General features: G+C 39.5%; 2 protein-coding genes across 2 annotated transcripts; one reads left to right on the plus strand and one right to left on the minus strand.

The window, feature by feature from the left end:
* Positions 1–1,359: 1,359 nt before the first annotated feature.
* Positions 1,360–16,269, plus strand: LOC103718919 (phospholipase D delta). Its single transcript, XM_008807932.4, has 10 exons — positions 1,360–2,583; positions 4,306–4,422; positions 6,691–6,885; positions 8,082–8,363; positions 8,451–8,519; positions 8,721–8,868; positions 11,941–12,089; positions 13,370–13,540; positions 14,142–14,339; positions 15,207–16,269. Exons 1-10 carry the CDS (start codon positions 1,597–1,599, stop codon positions 15,498–15,500), a joined length of 2,610 nt encoding a protein of 869 aa, XP_008806154.1. The 5' UTR covers positions 1,360–1,596; the 3' UTR covers positions 15,501–16,269.
* LOC103718918 (plastocyanin) lies at positions 16,117–16,951 on the minus strand. Its single transcript, XM_008807931.4, has one exon. It carries the CDS (start codon positions 16,819–16,821, stop codon positions 16,312–16,314), a length of 510 nt encoding a protein of 169 aa, XP_008806153.1. The 5' UTR covers positions 16,822–16,951; the 3' UTR covers positions 16,117–16,311.
* Positions 16,952–17,453: the final 502 nt, after the last annotated feature.

Below are 17,453 nucleotides of genomic sequence, written 5' to 3' on the forward strand. Positions count from 1 at the left end.
TAATGCAGAGCTTTTCTTACCTTAATGCTTTATGTCACTTTTTTTCTTTCTTTGTCGCTATTGTTGCCGGACGTAGAATCACTTTTTTTTTCCTGTATTGCTTCAAAATTTTGCAACATGATAGCAACATTAGCTTTTTTTTTTTCCTTGTAAAATTGTAAATTTATATGCATGTAGATGCAACTATCAAGGTGTAAAAAGGATCTTATGCACATTTCATTTCGCTCAAGCTTGAAAAACTAGTTCGTGGCATCCAAATCATATCACCTTTTACTGGGTTTGAAATTGCATCCTCACGTTAATCCTGTCAATTTCAATATATCATGACTCACCATAGTATATGAGGACATATATATAAATCCATGATTTTGCCAACATGTTGCAAATTAATTATAAACTAAACGTCTTAATATCCTCATGAATCATCATTGTGTACAAGGACATTACAACTCACAAGATTGTTGGGTCTCGCTCCCCTACCGCATGTTAAAGCTACTTGCACGAGTGGAAGGCACTTATTTGACCACTACTTCAAAAAAAATTAGTTCATTGCACCTAATTATGTAACGGTTGACGTGGCGCAACGGATTCTTCTATCATGACACATGGAAGGGGAATTAAAAATATAATTCAAATCTTACACGTGCTCAGAAGTGGACCTTATTAACTTGTCACCACCGCATCTTGCGATTTTTCCCCCCGTTTGTCTCATTTTTTCCGTGCAATAGCTATCACGCCAAGTGTGGATAAACATAGCCGTTGAGCCCCACAAATTGAACGGCCCCGCCACCCCTTCCCGTCCGGGTGTTTCAATTTCCAGAGTTGCCTGACCATTTGATCCCTGTATTTCGCAAAGAAAACAAAAGGACCGCCATCTGATGCTGTATTGACGCTCGTGATATTATCAGTCTCGAGAGCCATGAAGCTTTGCGGATCGCGTGACCTGCCATGTGGGGCCCACGACCAGGACGCGGATCCACGACGCGTGGACTTCGACGACGGATTTGCTCTCTCGCATAGCGATATTTCCATGCGGGAGTCCGGAACCTAGGATCCCTCCGTCCGGCGCGACATGTCGTTGTCGAGATCGCCACCGTTTCTCCAACGTCGATTCCCCCCCAGAAAGCGAAATCTCAACCGCAGGCCCCGCACTTCTACTCTGAGATCCGTGTTTAGGCGGTGGCGATGCATCTGACGAACCGCATCAAGTCATCAACTTATCCTCGCGAATCGTAAAGCATCCACCCCCATCTGACCGTTACGCGGTGGTCGTTGCCGCACGCTCATCCCCCCCCCCCCCCCCCCCGCGTCTCAGCTTTTACCGCCTTCTTCCTTACTCGCTTCTCTCCCTCCCTCTCTCTCTCTCTCTCTCTCTCTCTCTCTCTCTCTCTTCTCCGTTTTTTTTCTAAAGACTCTTCTCTTCTCCCCTAAAACCTTTTTTGGTCCAAAAAGTTGCAAATTTTCTCCCGGATTTTAGTTCCTTTTTCTGGCAACAGCGATTGCTTGGCGCAAAAAGGGCCAACGTAATGCTTCCAATCGCCTACTCTTCTCCTTCTTCTTCTTCGTAGATCCCTCCCGTCTCTGCCAACACTCCCCATGGATCCCGACGCCTCGGAGACCCCCGCCTCCGCCGCGGCGGGGGTGGCCGCCGCCGATGGCTCCTCCCCGGAAGAGCCTCCCGTCCTCCTCCACGGCGACCTCGACCTCTGGATACTGGAGGCCCGCCGCCTTCCCAACATGGACATGTTATCGGAGCACCTCCGCCGCTGCTTCGCAGCCTGCCGCCCCCCCTCCCCCACCTCCTGCACCCGCTCCCACCGCCCACCCCACCACCACCGCCGCCACCCCAAGATCATCACCAGCGACCCCTACGTCACCGTCTCCATCGCCGGCGCCACCGTCGCCCGCACCCGCGTCATCCTCAACTCCCAGGACCCCAAGTGGAACGAGCACTTCAAGATCCCCCTCGCCCACCGCTCCCCCTTCATTGTTTTCCACGTCAAGGACAACGATGTCTTCGGCGCCGAGCTCATCGGCACCGTCTTCATCCCCACTGCCCTCGTCGCCTCCGGCGACCTCGTCCGGGACTGGTACCCCGTCCTCGGCCCCTCCGGCAAGCCCCCAAAGTTGGAGACCGCCCTCCTCGTCTCCTTTCAGTACAGGCCTGTCGACGGAAACCCCATCTACGACCATGGCGTCGCCGGCGACCCCGAGAAGCTCGGCGTGAGGGACACCTACTTCCCGGTCCGAAAGGGGGGGCTGGTGAGGCTCTACCAGGACGCCCATGTGAGGGAGGGGGAGCTCCCTGAGATCGAGCTGGAAAAAGAAACGAATTTTGAGCACAATAGGTGCTGGGAGGACATCTGCCATGCCATTCTTGAGGCCCATCATTTGATCTATATCGTCGGTTGGTCTGTCTATGACAAGGTGAAGCTGGTGAGGGAGCCGACCCGGCCGCTGCCGCCTGGGGTGGAGAATTTCACATTGGGGGAGCTGCTCAAGTACAAGTCACAAGAAGGGGTTCGGGTATGCTTGCTAGTTTGGGACGATAAGACCTCGCATGATAAATTCTTCATTAGAACGGTATGGCACTCAATCTATTATATGTGAATCATTAGTTAATGACTATTACTTTTTGATAGACTTGATTTAATAACCTTTTAATACCTTCCATTTCATGCTTAGGATGCTGCCAGTTTGGTTTTCCTAAACCCGCAATCTGTTTCTTGAGCCGGCCCTGTTGCTCATTTTGTTCATTCTGAATGATAATTAATGAGTCCACATGATAATTTTTTTCTCAAAACAGTATGACCACACAGTTCGATTCTTTGCAAGAGTAGAAACATTCTTGACCGTAGTAGTTGCAGCACATGTTAGTGTCAAGCAAACCTAACATGTAGTTTCAGGTTAGGATTAATGATGGTGGTAGCATTCATGTCAATTTTGTCCTACGCCATGCAATTTTGCACATCAAAATTGTCTAATTTCGCAGGGGAAATCTGTGGAGAAGTAATCTCCCCTAGTGTGGGTTGAGCCATTGGCCAAACTTTCAAAACATACCGTCTGTAGATAGATATTCTACCACTAGTTTCTCATTGCTCATCCTATTATCTGTTTTATCTGTCTGATGATGCATCAAAGTTCTAGACATTAATGTCGCGAGTGCCCTAGTATAACTGATCCCATTTGCAAAGAAGTTCTAAATTTATATCAAGTTGCAGACCCCTCTTATGTGCCATCTCCAGTTCCTACCTTCAATTCTTGTCTAGATGATCCTAAAATTGTCAAATTTTGCTAAGAGTCAATCAACTCCAAATATTTGAGCCCTTGAGATTCCTAATTCCAAGGATGGAAAAAACACATATCTAGTAATCTGGGCTCTAGTCTTTCATACTTCAGGGTATAGTCTGACATGGAGATTCTGAGATTTAGTTGTCTACACTAAATACAGTTTCCTTCTAACACATGAGCCCCACTCTGATTCTGTGTTGGCACTTAATAGTTGGCCTTTTCAGCCTGTAATCTGTGTTCACATCAATTGATGGATGTAGTTCCCTAAATAACCTTGTTAGATTTCTTTGCTATTTAGACTTTTCCAAGTCCAAGAGAATTTTGCAGGGTTGCTTCTCGACTGCAGGTCTTTTCATTGATGGACTAGCCTTCTAGTTTCATGGCACCTTCAAAAGTTGTCCTGCTTAAAAGTTTGGTGCTAAGTTTTAAGCAGTTGGCATTTGTTTGATGGCTGATTGTAAAATCAACTCATTCTTTCCATTGAGTTTCTCAATGCATAGTTTTGAACCATTTTCAAGTCCACTTCAATGGCATATGTTGATAACGACACTGGATATATAGTCACAAGTCCTGTGTGCAATCTCCATCTTCCACATCCCTATGGATTTTCCTTCTTTTAACAACACTCCATTATCATGTATGTATGCTTGCTTCATGTTGACCTTCCAAACAATTTGAAGCTTGTATCTCATGTATTTAGTCTAGGCACATCTGAGGGCCTGAGGCATTCTTGACCATTGCATTTGCCATTAATTATAGCATTGTATCTAAAATACCGACTCTGCCTTCTCTCTAGGAATCTTCAATTGGCTTGCAGTGATTCTTGCTGTTCCTCAACAATGACCATTCCAAGAGAAGTTCATATTTATAGCAATAATCAAAGAAGTCAGAATCTGTCATGCCTCATAACTTGATAAACTTGTCGTGACCATTTTATTTTTTTTTCTTTTCCTTTTTGTGTATTGATGAAATTGATTGATGTGCCTAAATTTGGTATTTTGGTGTCTTTTGCAGGGAGGAGTGATGCAAACTCATGACGAAGATACTCGAAAATTTTTCAAGCATTCTTCTGTCATTTGTGTGCTGTCACCTCGTTATGCCAGCAGCAAACTTAGCATGTTCAAGCAGCAGGCAGGCTTCAAATCATGCTTTTACTTCTGTCAAATATTTTATGGTGTACTTATGTTAACTGAATAGGCATGAAGACTAAAAGTGTTTAAAAGACCACTTTGCTGATAATATGGCTATCTATATTAGATTTAATTCTTCAAGTAATATTATCTTACATTTTAGTGAAAACTAAGTGATTCTTTTCTGGAACTCCAGTGGAACTGAAAGTATGGACACGCCCAAGGTTTAGAGCCTCAATTCTGGTTATGATCCAGCCAAACTTGAGCTCAACATGTTTTTGCTGTTTCCCTTTGTTTTGACTGCTTTCATCCAATTCTTGCCCATTTACAATTTCTAATAGCATGGACCATGAATGATCTAAGATTATTATTAAGTATGATTATAATTTCATATAATCATACTCTGGGAGAAGGCTACGGTCTGCTCTTATAAATATTTATTGTGCTATGATTTAATAAATCAATGTATTCATGAAGCAGCAAAGGTATGTCAAAATGCAAACACCAATAGCCACCTGGAGATTTTTGGGCAATACTTGGGGATTTCTAAATGTGGTTTGGTTTCACTGGGTTCCAGCAAAAGCCTGGTAATTTTATTTTGAAGGTTGTTTCATATTAAACTAGTATTGATTTATCTGAAGGGGTTATAAAATTTTACCCTACGTAAAGAATGGTAAAGTACCATTTTGGCAGATTTACAATAAAATTGATGGAAAATTAGGATAGAATTATATTTGTTCCTGTTTTAGTTAGGATCTCAGTTGGTATTTATTCCAAGGGTTTGTTTTATAGTTTGGACCAAGTATAAACAATTGAACCAAGGTACACCGTCTCGGTATTGGGCTCCATTACCGATGCCACCAAATTACAGTGTCTGTACACTCGGTACAGGTGCCAGTTCGGTGTACCGAATGTTGGTATGCCCCCATACCATGTACCAATATAGTACGGTATGTTTCATATCACCCAATATGGTATCTTGTGGCATACCTTGAATTGAACTATATGGAACATTCCCAGGTGACATAATTAATACCAAGAAACTAGATTGGTCTTTTTGATGTTCTTATTGATCATAATTGCTTAACCAACATACTCTTGTTTTATGAACTAGTGTACTTTTACTAGTTTAAAACACTGATAATGTAATGATGATGTTGCATATAATGTTGTCCTATGGGAAGTATATTTGATGCACGTCGAAAGTTGCTTTTTGTTATTCAGTTCTTTTACTTGTTTCAAGCATTGCTTATCATGACTTGAATCCATGTCAGGTTGTCTTATCTAGTTATCATATACCGATTATTGTATCTCTGGGATGAGGATATATGTAACTCTATAAGGGGATTTTTGCATAATATACCCCTTAAAACTTCCTTATTTGTGTATTTACTCTTTAAAAGCTGAAATGTATATATACTTGTCTAAAAGTTTGAAAGTTAGATGTTAAGTTATCTGTCTACCCTTCGTGCCTGGTTGTAGTTTTAAGCTTAGTTTGACTAGGATGAAAGATAACTTCACTTGTGAATGAATAATTTCGGATTTATTATATACTTGTTTTGAAAATTTTAAGTGGTATTAGTAATATTCTGTGCCAATATTGTAAGTCTGTTATTTGTTTTAAGTCTGTTATTATTTTTTAACAAAAGAATAATAACTAAGCACCTTTGGAGGAGTATATAAGCAAAAATCCAAAAAGGAATTCAAGCTAATATATGTAGTACGGTCACATTTTTTGAGGAATATTTACGCATATTTCACTTTTTGAAGGATAAACAAGCAAGAAGCATTTCTGATGGGTATATATGCAAAAATCCCTTATTTTCTAAGGCCTAGCTTATGGAAAATAACCTGGTCACTCCATCTCAAACAGATCTGTTCAGCAAGTTCATCCATTTTGACAGAAAGATCATCAGTGTCAAATGATTTCATACATTATGCCTGGTCCAACCCATAGGTCTAGTATAGCCTTGTCTTGAGAACATTTAGACCAAAGAAGTGGTCAAGGTGCTGGTTTTGCATGATGCAAGACATGAAACTATTAGATGCGACCAAGTAGATGATTTTGAGCTTGAAGAAGCAACAGCCAAATGGACCAACGGAAGCCATACTGCAGTCATTTAGGGAACATATGGATGGCTATTATTAGGTAAAATTCAATAGAGAATTTATCCAATGAGTAAAAAATGTATTTTTGGTGTTCTTTCAAGTAACTGTTTTCCCCCTCGCCTGTGGAGTAGCCATTTTTTCTTATAACATCTTTGTGCAGGTTGTTGGGACCCTCTTTACACACCACCAGAAATGTTTATTGGTTGATACACAAGCTTCTCGAAATAACCGAAAAATCACGGCTTTCATGGGAGGTCTTGATCTTTGTGATGGCCGCTATGATACACCGCAGCATAGAATTTTTTCTGAACTTGACAGTGTATTTTTGAATGACTTTCACAACCCCACATTTGCTGTGAGTATATTTCTCCTTGACGTTCCTTCTTTGAAGTTCTTACCTCCTTTTTTCCATATACCTTGCCAAACTTGTTTAGTTAGCTAGACTTCAGGTTTTGAAACAGCAAGTTTACTCTCAAAATTGGAAAATTAGGCATATTAGATTATTAGCTTCCAACTACTATTGCCTTGGTACTGCCTTCTATATGCATTCTTAGTCTTTTTCTTGTCAAAATATGTAATATGTGATAGGAGGCATTTGAAATTTGCACACACATTTCAAAAGTAGTTTATCAATTCCAGAACATGCTAAAAATACAAGTGATATAATGGTTTCTTGAAACTAATAGCTCTTTCCATTTGGATACTTGTTATTGGATTGACTTAATATCAGTATGCATGATTCACATAGCAACATGAATATGATTGTCAGGCATGTACGCTAGACAGTTGCCGGAAGTATGCACATTAGGAAGGAAAGAGATACATTAGAATGCCCATATATGTTCTTCTGGGCGTATAAGTTGTAATAATAAAACTATGTGATTGTAGAAGTTAACCAAACTTTATGTGACTTGGGAAAACATTGCATGTGCAAAAAGTCCACATGAACTTGTTTATTACAATTTGTTTGGTTGATAACTCGTTAGTTACTCAAGGTTTATTTTGCAGCAGAACAAGATTTCCGTAGAATAATACTATAAATGGTTCCACATAGACTAGATAAATTCTTTTTTTTTAATCTCCAATACTTTGATCATATGTCCTAGTACTTCAATGGTTATAATATAACTTTCTTGTTTACAAAATTCAATTGCTGTACTGCATTCTTGGACAGAAGTGTCATTATTGACATTAAAATTGATGTCAAATACCTCTTTTGGACACCTGAGACATGAACCTCCAATTCACAAATGCCAACTAACTCAAAAACCTGCTGATATTTTGTGGTTATTACTTCTTAATTTTGTAAATGTGCATTCTTTATTATTGTTAGTGGTCTGTATATATAGTTGATACACACTGATATGGATATGCAAACACGTGCGCACATGTAATGAGTGATAAATATTTTTTGTTTTTGACATGTGTCAACATGTTAAGTTCATTTTTATCTATTCTATGAATCCAGCAGGCCACTTGTATGTGTTCCTATTGCAATGAGATGAGATTTTAAACTAGCACATGCTTTCTTTCTCTTCTGGTTATGTGCAGGACGCAACAAAAGGCCCGAGACAGCCATGGCATGATTTACACTGCAAAATTGAAGGTCCTGCTGCATATGATATTCTTACAAATTTTGAGCAGCGCTGGCGGAGGGCAACAAAATGGCGGGAGTTTGGGAAACATTTTAGAAAAGTATCTCGCTGGAGTGATGATGCACTAATAAAGCTAGAACGCATTTCATGGATAGTAAGTCCTTCACCTACAGTTCCAAATGATGATCCAAACCTTTGGGTTTCCGAGGAAGAAGATTCTGAAAATTGGCATGTACAGGTTGTATAACAGTTTGCCCACATGCAAATTCTCTCTTGACTCTAGTTTTGCTTAAAGAAATCTAATTAATTTTCTGTGATGTGTTAGGTTTTCCGATCTATAGACTCTGGATCAGTTAAAGGATTTCCTAAGGATGTTCATGAAGCTTTGGAGAAGGTTAGCCTTCTGCTATGATTCATCAATTGACTATCCAGTAGCTACTACTTGTTGCGTGCTTGATTATGCCTAATCCCATGTTTCTTGTTTCTATAAAATTCTTATTAGTATTTATTAGCCCCAGTACCATTAAAAAACTATATGTTATGCCTAAATTACTAATCAGGTCCTATTAACTAATAATTTTATGGACTACTGCAGAACCTTGTTTGTCAAAAGAATCTAGTGATTGATAAGAGCATCCATACAGCATATGTAAGGGCAATCAGATCTGCGCAACACTTCATTTATATCGAAAATCAGTATTTTCTTGGTTCATCTTACAGTTGGTCATCCTACAAAAATGCAGGTTTGGAACACTTTGTTTCAGTGTTTGTATTCCACTAAGCAGTCCTCTTTTCTGAAGTATAGATGCGAATTTTCTAAACCTTATGACCTCAACTTGGGAACATTTTTATGAAGTAGCATGTTAAAATTTTTTCCTTAACAGCTATTCCTAAATAATGTAACTGCCTCCAATTAGCATCATAACTAACAATTGTGTTGCTTTTGCATCACCTTCAATTGATTCATGGAGATTAGGTAGTTATCTTAGTGCAGTCAGACATTTTTGTTTGAATATTTAGTTAGCTGACCTTTATGTATCATGTTGACTTATTAATATTTTGCTTTGGCCGTCGTAGTTTCTATTGAGCTCTTATTGTACTGTATCTTTTGGCTTCAGAAAATCGAAGTTGACTGCTTTTCGCTAATCACATATTGAAGACAAAACATGAGAAAGAAGATCTGTACAATTCCAAAGAACTCTTGCCATGAGCTACAAATCACGCTAAATAGTAAATGTGTAGAAGACATGTATATATTATATTCTAGTACCGTCATTTTTGGTTTTTTAGCTTTATCAGACTGAGTTTGTGCTTTAGTCTTGTGGATAGTGGCGCTTCCTGGAAATTAACCAAGTTTTTATTTAGTTCAACTTCCAAGTCAAGTGTATCTATTTATCTATACAAATCTTGATAAAAATTGATAACATTGTTATCATTCTGGAGCTGAACCTTGGAGAGCAAGTGCTTGACAAGGACTTAATGTATTTTTTCTGAGCAAAGTATTGGACATATGTGATTACAGAGGAATCTCGTTCTATTAGGTAACAGTAAGGAGTCCGCGTACTGAACACATGCAAAAACTCCATCTTATACAACTAAGCAAATAATTGTATGGATTGAAAGAAATGATCAGCAAGAATGCACCAAATAAGTCGTGATGTCTCATGTAACTAAAGATATTGGTTTATGTAATACTTCATACATGCATATGCAATGATATGTATGTTATCATGTTCTATATGTTGCATGATAAGGCCATAGCCAACTGCACTTGTACATTTGGGTTATTGCCTCTGATGATGGATAATTATATCATCATAATTATCTTTTACTGTTGGCCTACTTCTAAGTAATAATGGGTTTGACACTATCCTATTTTAGTTCATTATATCTCTAGGCTAGCTACATGTTTACCCCTGTAATAATTCTACCCTTTTCATGTGGGGAGGGTTTTAAGCCAGGGTCATTTGCCAGGTTAATCATATCAGACAGTTATTTTAATTGTGAGGCACTCTTAATGTGCTAATTGAAAACTAATAATAAGATATGGTGGAAATTTTGTGCTGTTAGTTGTTTGAAATGGAATTGCCAAAGATATTCAGTAGTTATTATTGGTAGTCTTGTGCAGAGGTAGAAATCAATATGAAAAGAGGGGATATCTTATCCTGTTCCCAGTTTGCCTTTACTCCATATCGTGTATGGTTGGAGCCCTCAACTTATGTATAATACTTGTCATTATCAGACTTAGGCATGCAAGTATGGAAGCAAAAGAGTTTGTTGAGCACATTACAGCAGACTAGTCCATTGCAAGTTTCAACAAGTACATGCAATTGTAAATAAGATAAGACTCTGAAGCAAATAGGTGCTAATTTCGGTTTTAAGGAGTGCTGATTATATTTTGCCTTCAAAAAGGTTTATTGGTGATGCATAGTATAACAATATACAATAAAAGGCAATATCATGTAAAATTCCGAAAAAATTATGGGTGCGTGTGCCACTTTGAATAAGGTTGTCAACAAGCCAAGTAAGTTTGGCTAGCTCAAAAGTGAGATGCTCTATGAGCCAAGATTATGATAAATGTTGGGCCCATTAGCAGGGTTCAAGCCCTAGATTGGGTTCAATTAACAAAACAACCCATGCAGAACTAGGTTGGGCTAGGCTTTGTTCAGACTGATCAATATTTGTTACATGTGTACCATTGGCATGCTATTGGGCTACAAACATCCTTATATCCATGAATGTTGACTTGTTTTATGGCTTTTTTTGTGATATTAAATTATTAGTTCCAAAAGTTATGGTTGTGCAGAATTAAAGCCAGCTTGATAACACATGAACCAAGCTAATTCAAACCTCAGCTATTAAAAAACCAAAGGAGTCTAGCCAAGCTTGAGCATATTTTGGAAAAGTAGGACTTAATAATGAAAGATCCAACTCATTTAAGTTTCAGGCCCAAAGCCAGCTTGGGATAATTTAGTTTAATATATTGAGACTCTAGCATGGAATTTCCAAATTCTGTAACATTTATTTGGAATAGCGGTGAAGGTGGATTTGGTTGCAAAGCAGGCATGCTTGGTCTATTTCTGAGTGTCAGAATCTAGATGGTTTACTCTCTTAATGAGTAGTGGTAAAGTTTTTTAATTGCTTTATATGTTTTCCTAAGTTTTGTGGTAAGTTTCTGTTCTGGCTGTAGTTTCCCTGGCCAGGACTTCAGATTCAGGGCCATTCATTTATAGTTCATGTGCCTTGATGAATCTATTCCTTGATCTAGAAAGTCTATGTCATAAAATGGGACAATGCTTCCTAGTTAACAGGAAATTTACAAAGAGTGCCTATGAAGCCTTCATCTATAAAATAATATGAAATTTTACTGACAGATGTCTATTTGTTGATTTTCTTTCTTAACAGCTTTTCTAAGTTGCCATTTGTTTTTAACATCCCGCAATCAATTTTTTGCATCATAATGGTTATTCTGACCAACAATAACAGCTAAGGAACAAGGCCGTATTGTGGATAATGATGTATGTGTTTTTTAGTATTTACTACTTGTATTATTATATATTAAAGTTTCTATATTTATATCTTTATTGGCATATAAATTGATGAAATATTATCAAGCATTACAGATCCGCTTATCATTCAGTTATCTATCTTGGTTCTTTTCTGGCCTTTGTACTTCAAATAATTTTTGGGCATCCATATGTTCCACTAAAATTGCAAGAACAGTTTTAGTGTACATCAAAATGTATTTCTAAATATTTTGTACTTGAACAATCTATTAAAGCTTCTCTACTTACAGCTTTGTTTGCCATCGACAGATGCTGATAATTTGATACCAATGGAATTAGCCTTAAAGGTTGCTAGCAAAATTAGAGATGGAGAGCGATTTGCAGTGTACATAGTTATACCAATGTGGCCTGAAGGAGTCCCAACTGCTTCCTCGGTTCAAGAAATTCTTTTTTGGCAGGTAGTATTTCCTTTTAAAAGTCATATGTATTCTATTACTATTCTTAAATGAAATTCCTAAACTACATAGTTATAGTTATACCATTATACTACTTATACACATGTAAGGAAAGATAAAGAGACTATCTGTATATTTTATAGTGTTGAGCTAGAATTTTATAAGGGGGGTTTGAGGCTGAATTCTATCTGTGTCTAATGATAAAGAACTGTTGAAATTAACAAATTATGCTATTTATTATAATTTGAAAGTTTAAGAAGCCTGATGATCACAATACCATGTTTTTACCTGTGTAGCAATTGGACGTGTAAGGCATGGTGTTGATAATTAGAACACAAAAATCATGGCTGTTCGTATAACTTGATCAATGTGTTTGGATGTCTTGCCTTAATTAGAATCTATTTCATAAGAAAAAGGAGGACCAGTCATGAGGCTCTAGCCATTTCAGCATCAAGGAAAGGTCAAATGTCCATCAACTTACCCCCCCACATGCTGAGAGACTGTTTCTGAATTTCAAATACGTGACCTCCAGGTCGTAGTGGAGCAATCCTACCATTGTGCCAAGGTCACAATTAGAATCTACTTCATGACATCAAAATTTTGCATCCAGTATCTTCTTGTTGTATAAGCAGCAAGGTTTGTTGTACCAACCCGTACTGCCAGATACATGGTAGGTACACTATACCATTACTAGTAAAGTACTAAAATGGTATGGGGGATCCATACATTGCTGTATGGATACACGGTATAGCTGCTGTCTCACATTCCAGCAGCATACCATGTGTTGTTACAGCTATATACCATACTGACCCGTAGTGCTGATAATTGGAATAGTGCTCAATACCAGTATAACAAACCTTGTTAGCTTGGAAATTTTCGAATCATTCTTTTAGCTGATGGATCATTATTACAATTGAATTTTCTTCAAGTTGTGGTCAGTATTTTTGCACTGGTTAGTATCTTTACACACACCTACACACAAGTGCTCCACTTTTATCCAAAGCACCTAGTATCTATCCTGTGAGCTCATTATATTAGTTGTTTATCTGCATTAATACTTCAGAGTGAAGAATCATCAGTACCATGTGTGACTTGACAACTGATTATCTTTTTAGTTCCAGCACAGCTATAATTGGATAAAATTGAGGATATTCATCATATGACAAGAAATTTGATTGATGATTAATGTTGATATGACCTACCAATTCTCTGCTTGAGTTTTTTTTTCCCATCTTTATTTTTAATGTTGAAATGGTCATAACTTTTAGCTGTGGACCTTGCAGGGCCAGACTATACAGATGATGTATGAAATCATTGGACAGGAGCTCAAATCCATGAATGTTGAAAATGCACATCCGCAAGATTACCTAAATTTCTACTGTCTTGGCAATAGGGAAGAATTGCCCAAGGGCGACTCACCATCAGATGATCAACCTTCCAAACAAAGTGCAGCGGTACTGGATATGAGTACCTTAATTTTGTGTTAAAAAAGAGCTGATCTGCCTATTGTTGAACCTAATTGAACATTCGTAATTGCTCCTCATTTTTCCCCTGTTGACCCTGCTCTTTGGCTTTCTGATTTCTTTTTTCTTCAGTGTTTGCTACAGGTGCTGCAATATCCTCATTGATGTTATTCATATGCTATATTTATTGGCTTGCATAGACAACTTTTTATTATGTTGCATCAAGATGCACATATGTTGCTCTAGATCATCTACCTTGCTAGCACAAATAATGCGTAAACTTCACGGCATACCAAGAGTTATGCGCACGCGATGTGTGTATGTTTGCTCGTTTCAGAAAAGTTCTAAACTAGCATGAGCCCTGATGAACAACCCTGAAAAATCAGGGTCAGTGACACTAATGCTTTGTAGGAGGGTCTGCCACCCAGACTAGTGACCCTTTACCTCCTAAACAAGTGCTAACCCTGAGTTTTCATCTGGGCTTCTGCTAGTTTAGCATTTTTCTCCTTTTCAAGTAGTAGTTGTGACCAGATTATTTTTTGTCAAGTTTCCCATTCAAATCATTTTCTCACTCTGTTTCAAATGTAATCAGGCCCTTTGCCAAAGATATCGACGGTTCATGATTTATGTTCATGCAAAGGGAATGATAGTAGATGATGAGTATGTGATTCTGGGTTCTGCCAATATCAATCAGAGATCTCTAGCTGGTTCAAGAGATACTGAAATAGCTATGGGTGCATATCAGCCCCATCATACATGGCTTGAGAAAAACAGACATCCGCATGGCCAGGTTGGTGACATTATTCTCATATTTTGCTTCTTTTTGTATCATTGAATTACTATTGCAGCTCAGTAAACAAGAACGTGCTTTCTGCAATCACTAGCTGGACCAAGTATATTATGCATCTAACTATATGTAATTTTCTTTGGTATTATTCTATAAATTAACATTTACTGGAGATTGTTATCTATGACAAAATATTCTAGCTTTGTTAACGGAAGCACAATAGGTCATGTCGCCGCCGGGAATTGGCCCGACCAAGGCGAGGCATATCAGGTCATATATATAAGATAGACGACTTTTGGTATCAACATAAAGATCTCTTTGTAGAAGAAAATCCACTGGGATCTCTGTCGTAAAAAGCACTCTGAAATATCAAATGCTGAGGTAGTCTCCCATGAACACTTCATTCCAATTAAAGGATATGAAGCCTGACCTTCGAGACTGCCAATAGGAAAGTTGAGGTTCCTAGCTTCGGCATCCAGAATCAATGGAATGCATACATTGGTTTTAGTTTTTGTAGATCTTCATACATGGGTGCAGCCCTAGCCTGGTATCCTACTCATTCTTTGAGTGTAAGCTCTATGTTCTAGTGAACCACCACCAAGGTTCGTTGTGCTAGAGCCTGCCATCCTGGCTTAAAACCACTATAGAAGCTTTTGATGAAAACCATGGCAACTCCAGCAACCATTGGAGATCCTGTTAGAGTTAAATTTCTGTGGCAGGATAATAATTCCAACACCCTTTCTGGTATTTTTATGCTGGACAGACTCCAAATCTCTTAGAAAGCATATGCAGACTGATTACATTGAGATTGGGCTATTTTCACATATTCTAAATGTATATTCATAGAAATGATGGAAATTTGTGATGCAGGTATATGGATATAGGATGTCACTGTGGGCCGAGCATCTAGGCACTGTAGATGACCTCTTCAAAGAGCCCAGCAGCCTGGAGTGTGTGAAATCTGTAAATGAGATAGCCGATGAGAACTGGGCGAGATACTCTGCAGAGGAGGCGAGACCATTAACAGGACACCTTCTCAAGTACCCAATCAAGGTGGAAATCGATGGTAAGGTTGGTCCCCTGCCCAACCAAGAGTGCTTTCCTGATGTTGGTGGTAAAATTTTAGGAGCAGCTACTTCTCTCCCTGATACATTGACAATGTAGCATCCCCATGGCTGATGAGAACATGAAAGAACAAAGGGGGAAATCAGTTATCCCTGTCTGAAGAAGAGAAGGATAAGAAGGACAATGTAGTATTCCCAATCTAACCTATTGTTCAGAATCTAGGTACAATAAGGTTTCTTTGGTATTGGAAATTCGATAGTTTTCTTGCCCCATGTTAGACACAGTTGTGTGGGAATAGAGTGTTGTTAGAATTATTGCTTCTTTGTATCCTCACAATGTAATCTATGCTTGTAAACTATAAAAGGATGCAATTGATAGAATGAATATTGCATTCGATTTGTAATCTTGAGTTCTAACTTTGCTTCAGCCTCTCAAAGCTTGTGTCCCTTACTTGATATGAATTTTTTGTGAGAATTAGTAAGCCAATTTCTTGTGGATACGCAGCAGACACCATGATCTTGCTTGTAAACATTGTTCTTCTAATACAGAGAATTGGAGTCCTCTTAAGCTATTTTGCAATGATGAGGCCAAACATGGACATGTTCCTTGAATCCTATCCATCTCCAAAATTTAATTATGCTATATGCGAAGCTTACCATCATGCTTTTCTGCACCCACAGATAGAGAGCGAGCGAGAGAGAGAGAGGCGGGGCCGTACTAGAAGATAATGAAGTATACAAGGATTAGAAATCACGAAAACGAAGAACACCAGCCCTCCTTTAGTAACTCAATGGATATATAGTACTTCAATACATCCATCCACTCTCCTCAAGACTAGAAATTAAATGACCACCAGTTCAAACAAAAAGAAAAAAGAAAAAAGGAACCATAAGGTACAAGACACGACAACCTAATTAACGGTCACTTTTCCCACCATCCCAGCACCCTGGTGAGGAGTACAGTAGAAGGTGTAGGTCCCCTTCTCCTTCAAGGTCACGGTGTAGGTCTCCCCCGGGGCATTGAGGAGGTCCTCATCGCTCATGGAGATGGCAGATGCATCGACACCCGATGGGATCTCGTCCTCATCGAACACGACGTTGTGGGGGAACCCTGCGTTGTTCTTGAACACGATGGTCTCCCCTGGAGCAACCGAGAAGTCGCTAGGGACGAAAGCGAGCGAGCCATCGCTGCCTCCAAGGAGCACATCAATGGCGAGAGCGTTGCCCGCCAGAACAGCGCTTGCAGCGGTGGCTGCCACAGCCACACCGACCTCCTTGAGAGATGCACGGGGTGACACGGCCATCGCAACCGGCGCCTTCGACCCCGCGGCAGCGCTGCTGCCGACCCGTGCAGCGGCTGTGCCGGCCTTCAGGCCGGTGAAGGAGGGGATGGTGACTGCTGCTGCGGTCAAGCTGGCCATCGTCTAGCTTCTCTCTCTTTGATACCTGACTCTGGTGGGATTTGATACCGCTGCAATAGTTCTGAGGCTACTGCAAGGGGAGGTTGACAGGAATTCAGTAATGTATATATAAATATATACATGCAAGGGTGGTGTTTGCAATGTGAAGGATGAGTGGAGGATTAATTGTAGAATGAGTGGCAGAGAGGAGGAGAGTTATCTTGTGGACCTTCATCTACCGGCTGGATAGGATGAGATGATATCGTCTGACGTGGCACTGGTATGTGGTAGGAAACGAGGACTTCGGATTGGATGGAAGAACATGGAGGGCTTTGGGACGATCCTGGAGTTTTGGAGATCAAGACGGGAAAAGAATATCTCAGATGCCTTGTTGGTATTTCATCGAGTCCTTCATATCGGACGGCACCATTCCCAACTTGGAGTGGTCCAATCGAGTGAAGGGCAAATCATATGGCGATGGAACTATCCACGTGCTAGAACTGCGACCACAGAGCAACCTAATCCTGATTTCGCTGGACCCAGGATGCAATCAGTGGCTCACTAGTCCTAGAACTGTAGCCGATAAAAATTTGTGTTGTTTTGAGAACAAGCTGCTAAAAGTTTGTGAATAATCTTTTTGTTACCGAGAAAAG

This window comes from Phoenix dactylifera, unplaced genomic scaffold (assembly GCF_009389715.1).
Source record: "Phoenix dactylifera cultivar Barhee BC4 unplaced genomic scaffold, palm_55x_up_171113_PBpolish2nd_filt_p 000254F, whole genome shotgun sequence".
Lineage (NCBI taxonomy): Eukaryota > Viridiplantae > Streptophyta > Magnoliopsida > Arecales > Arecaceae > Phoenix > Phoenix dactylifera.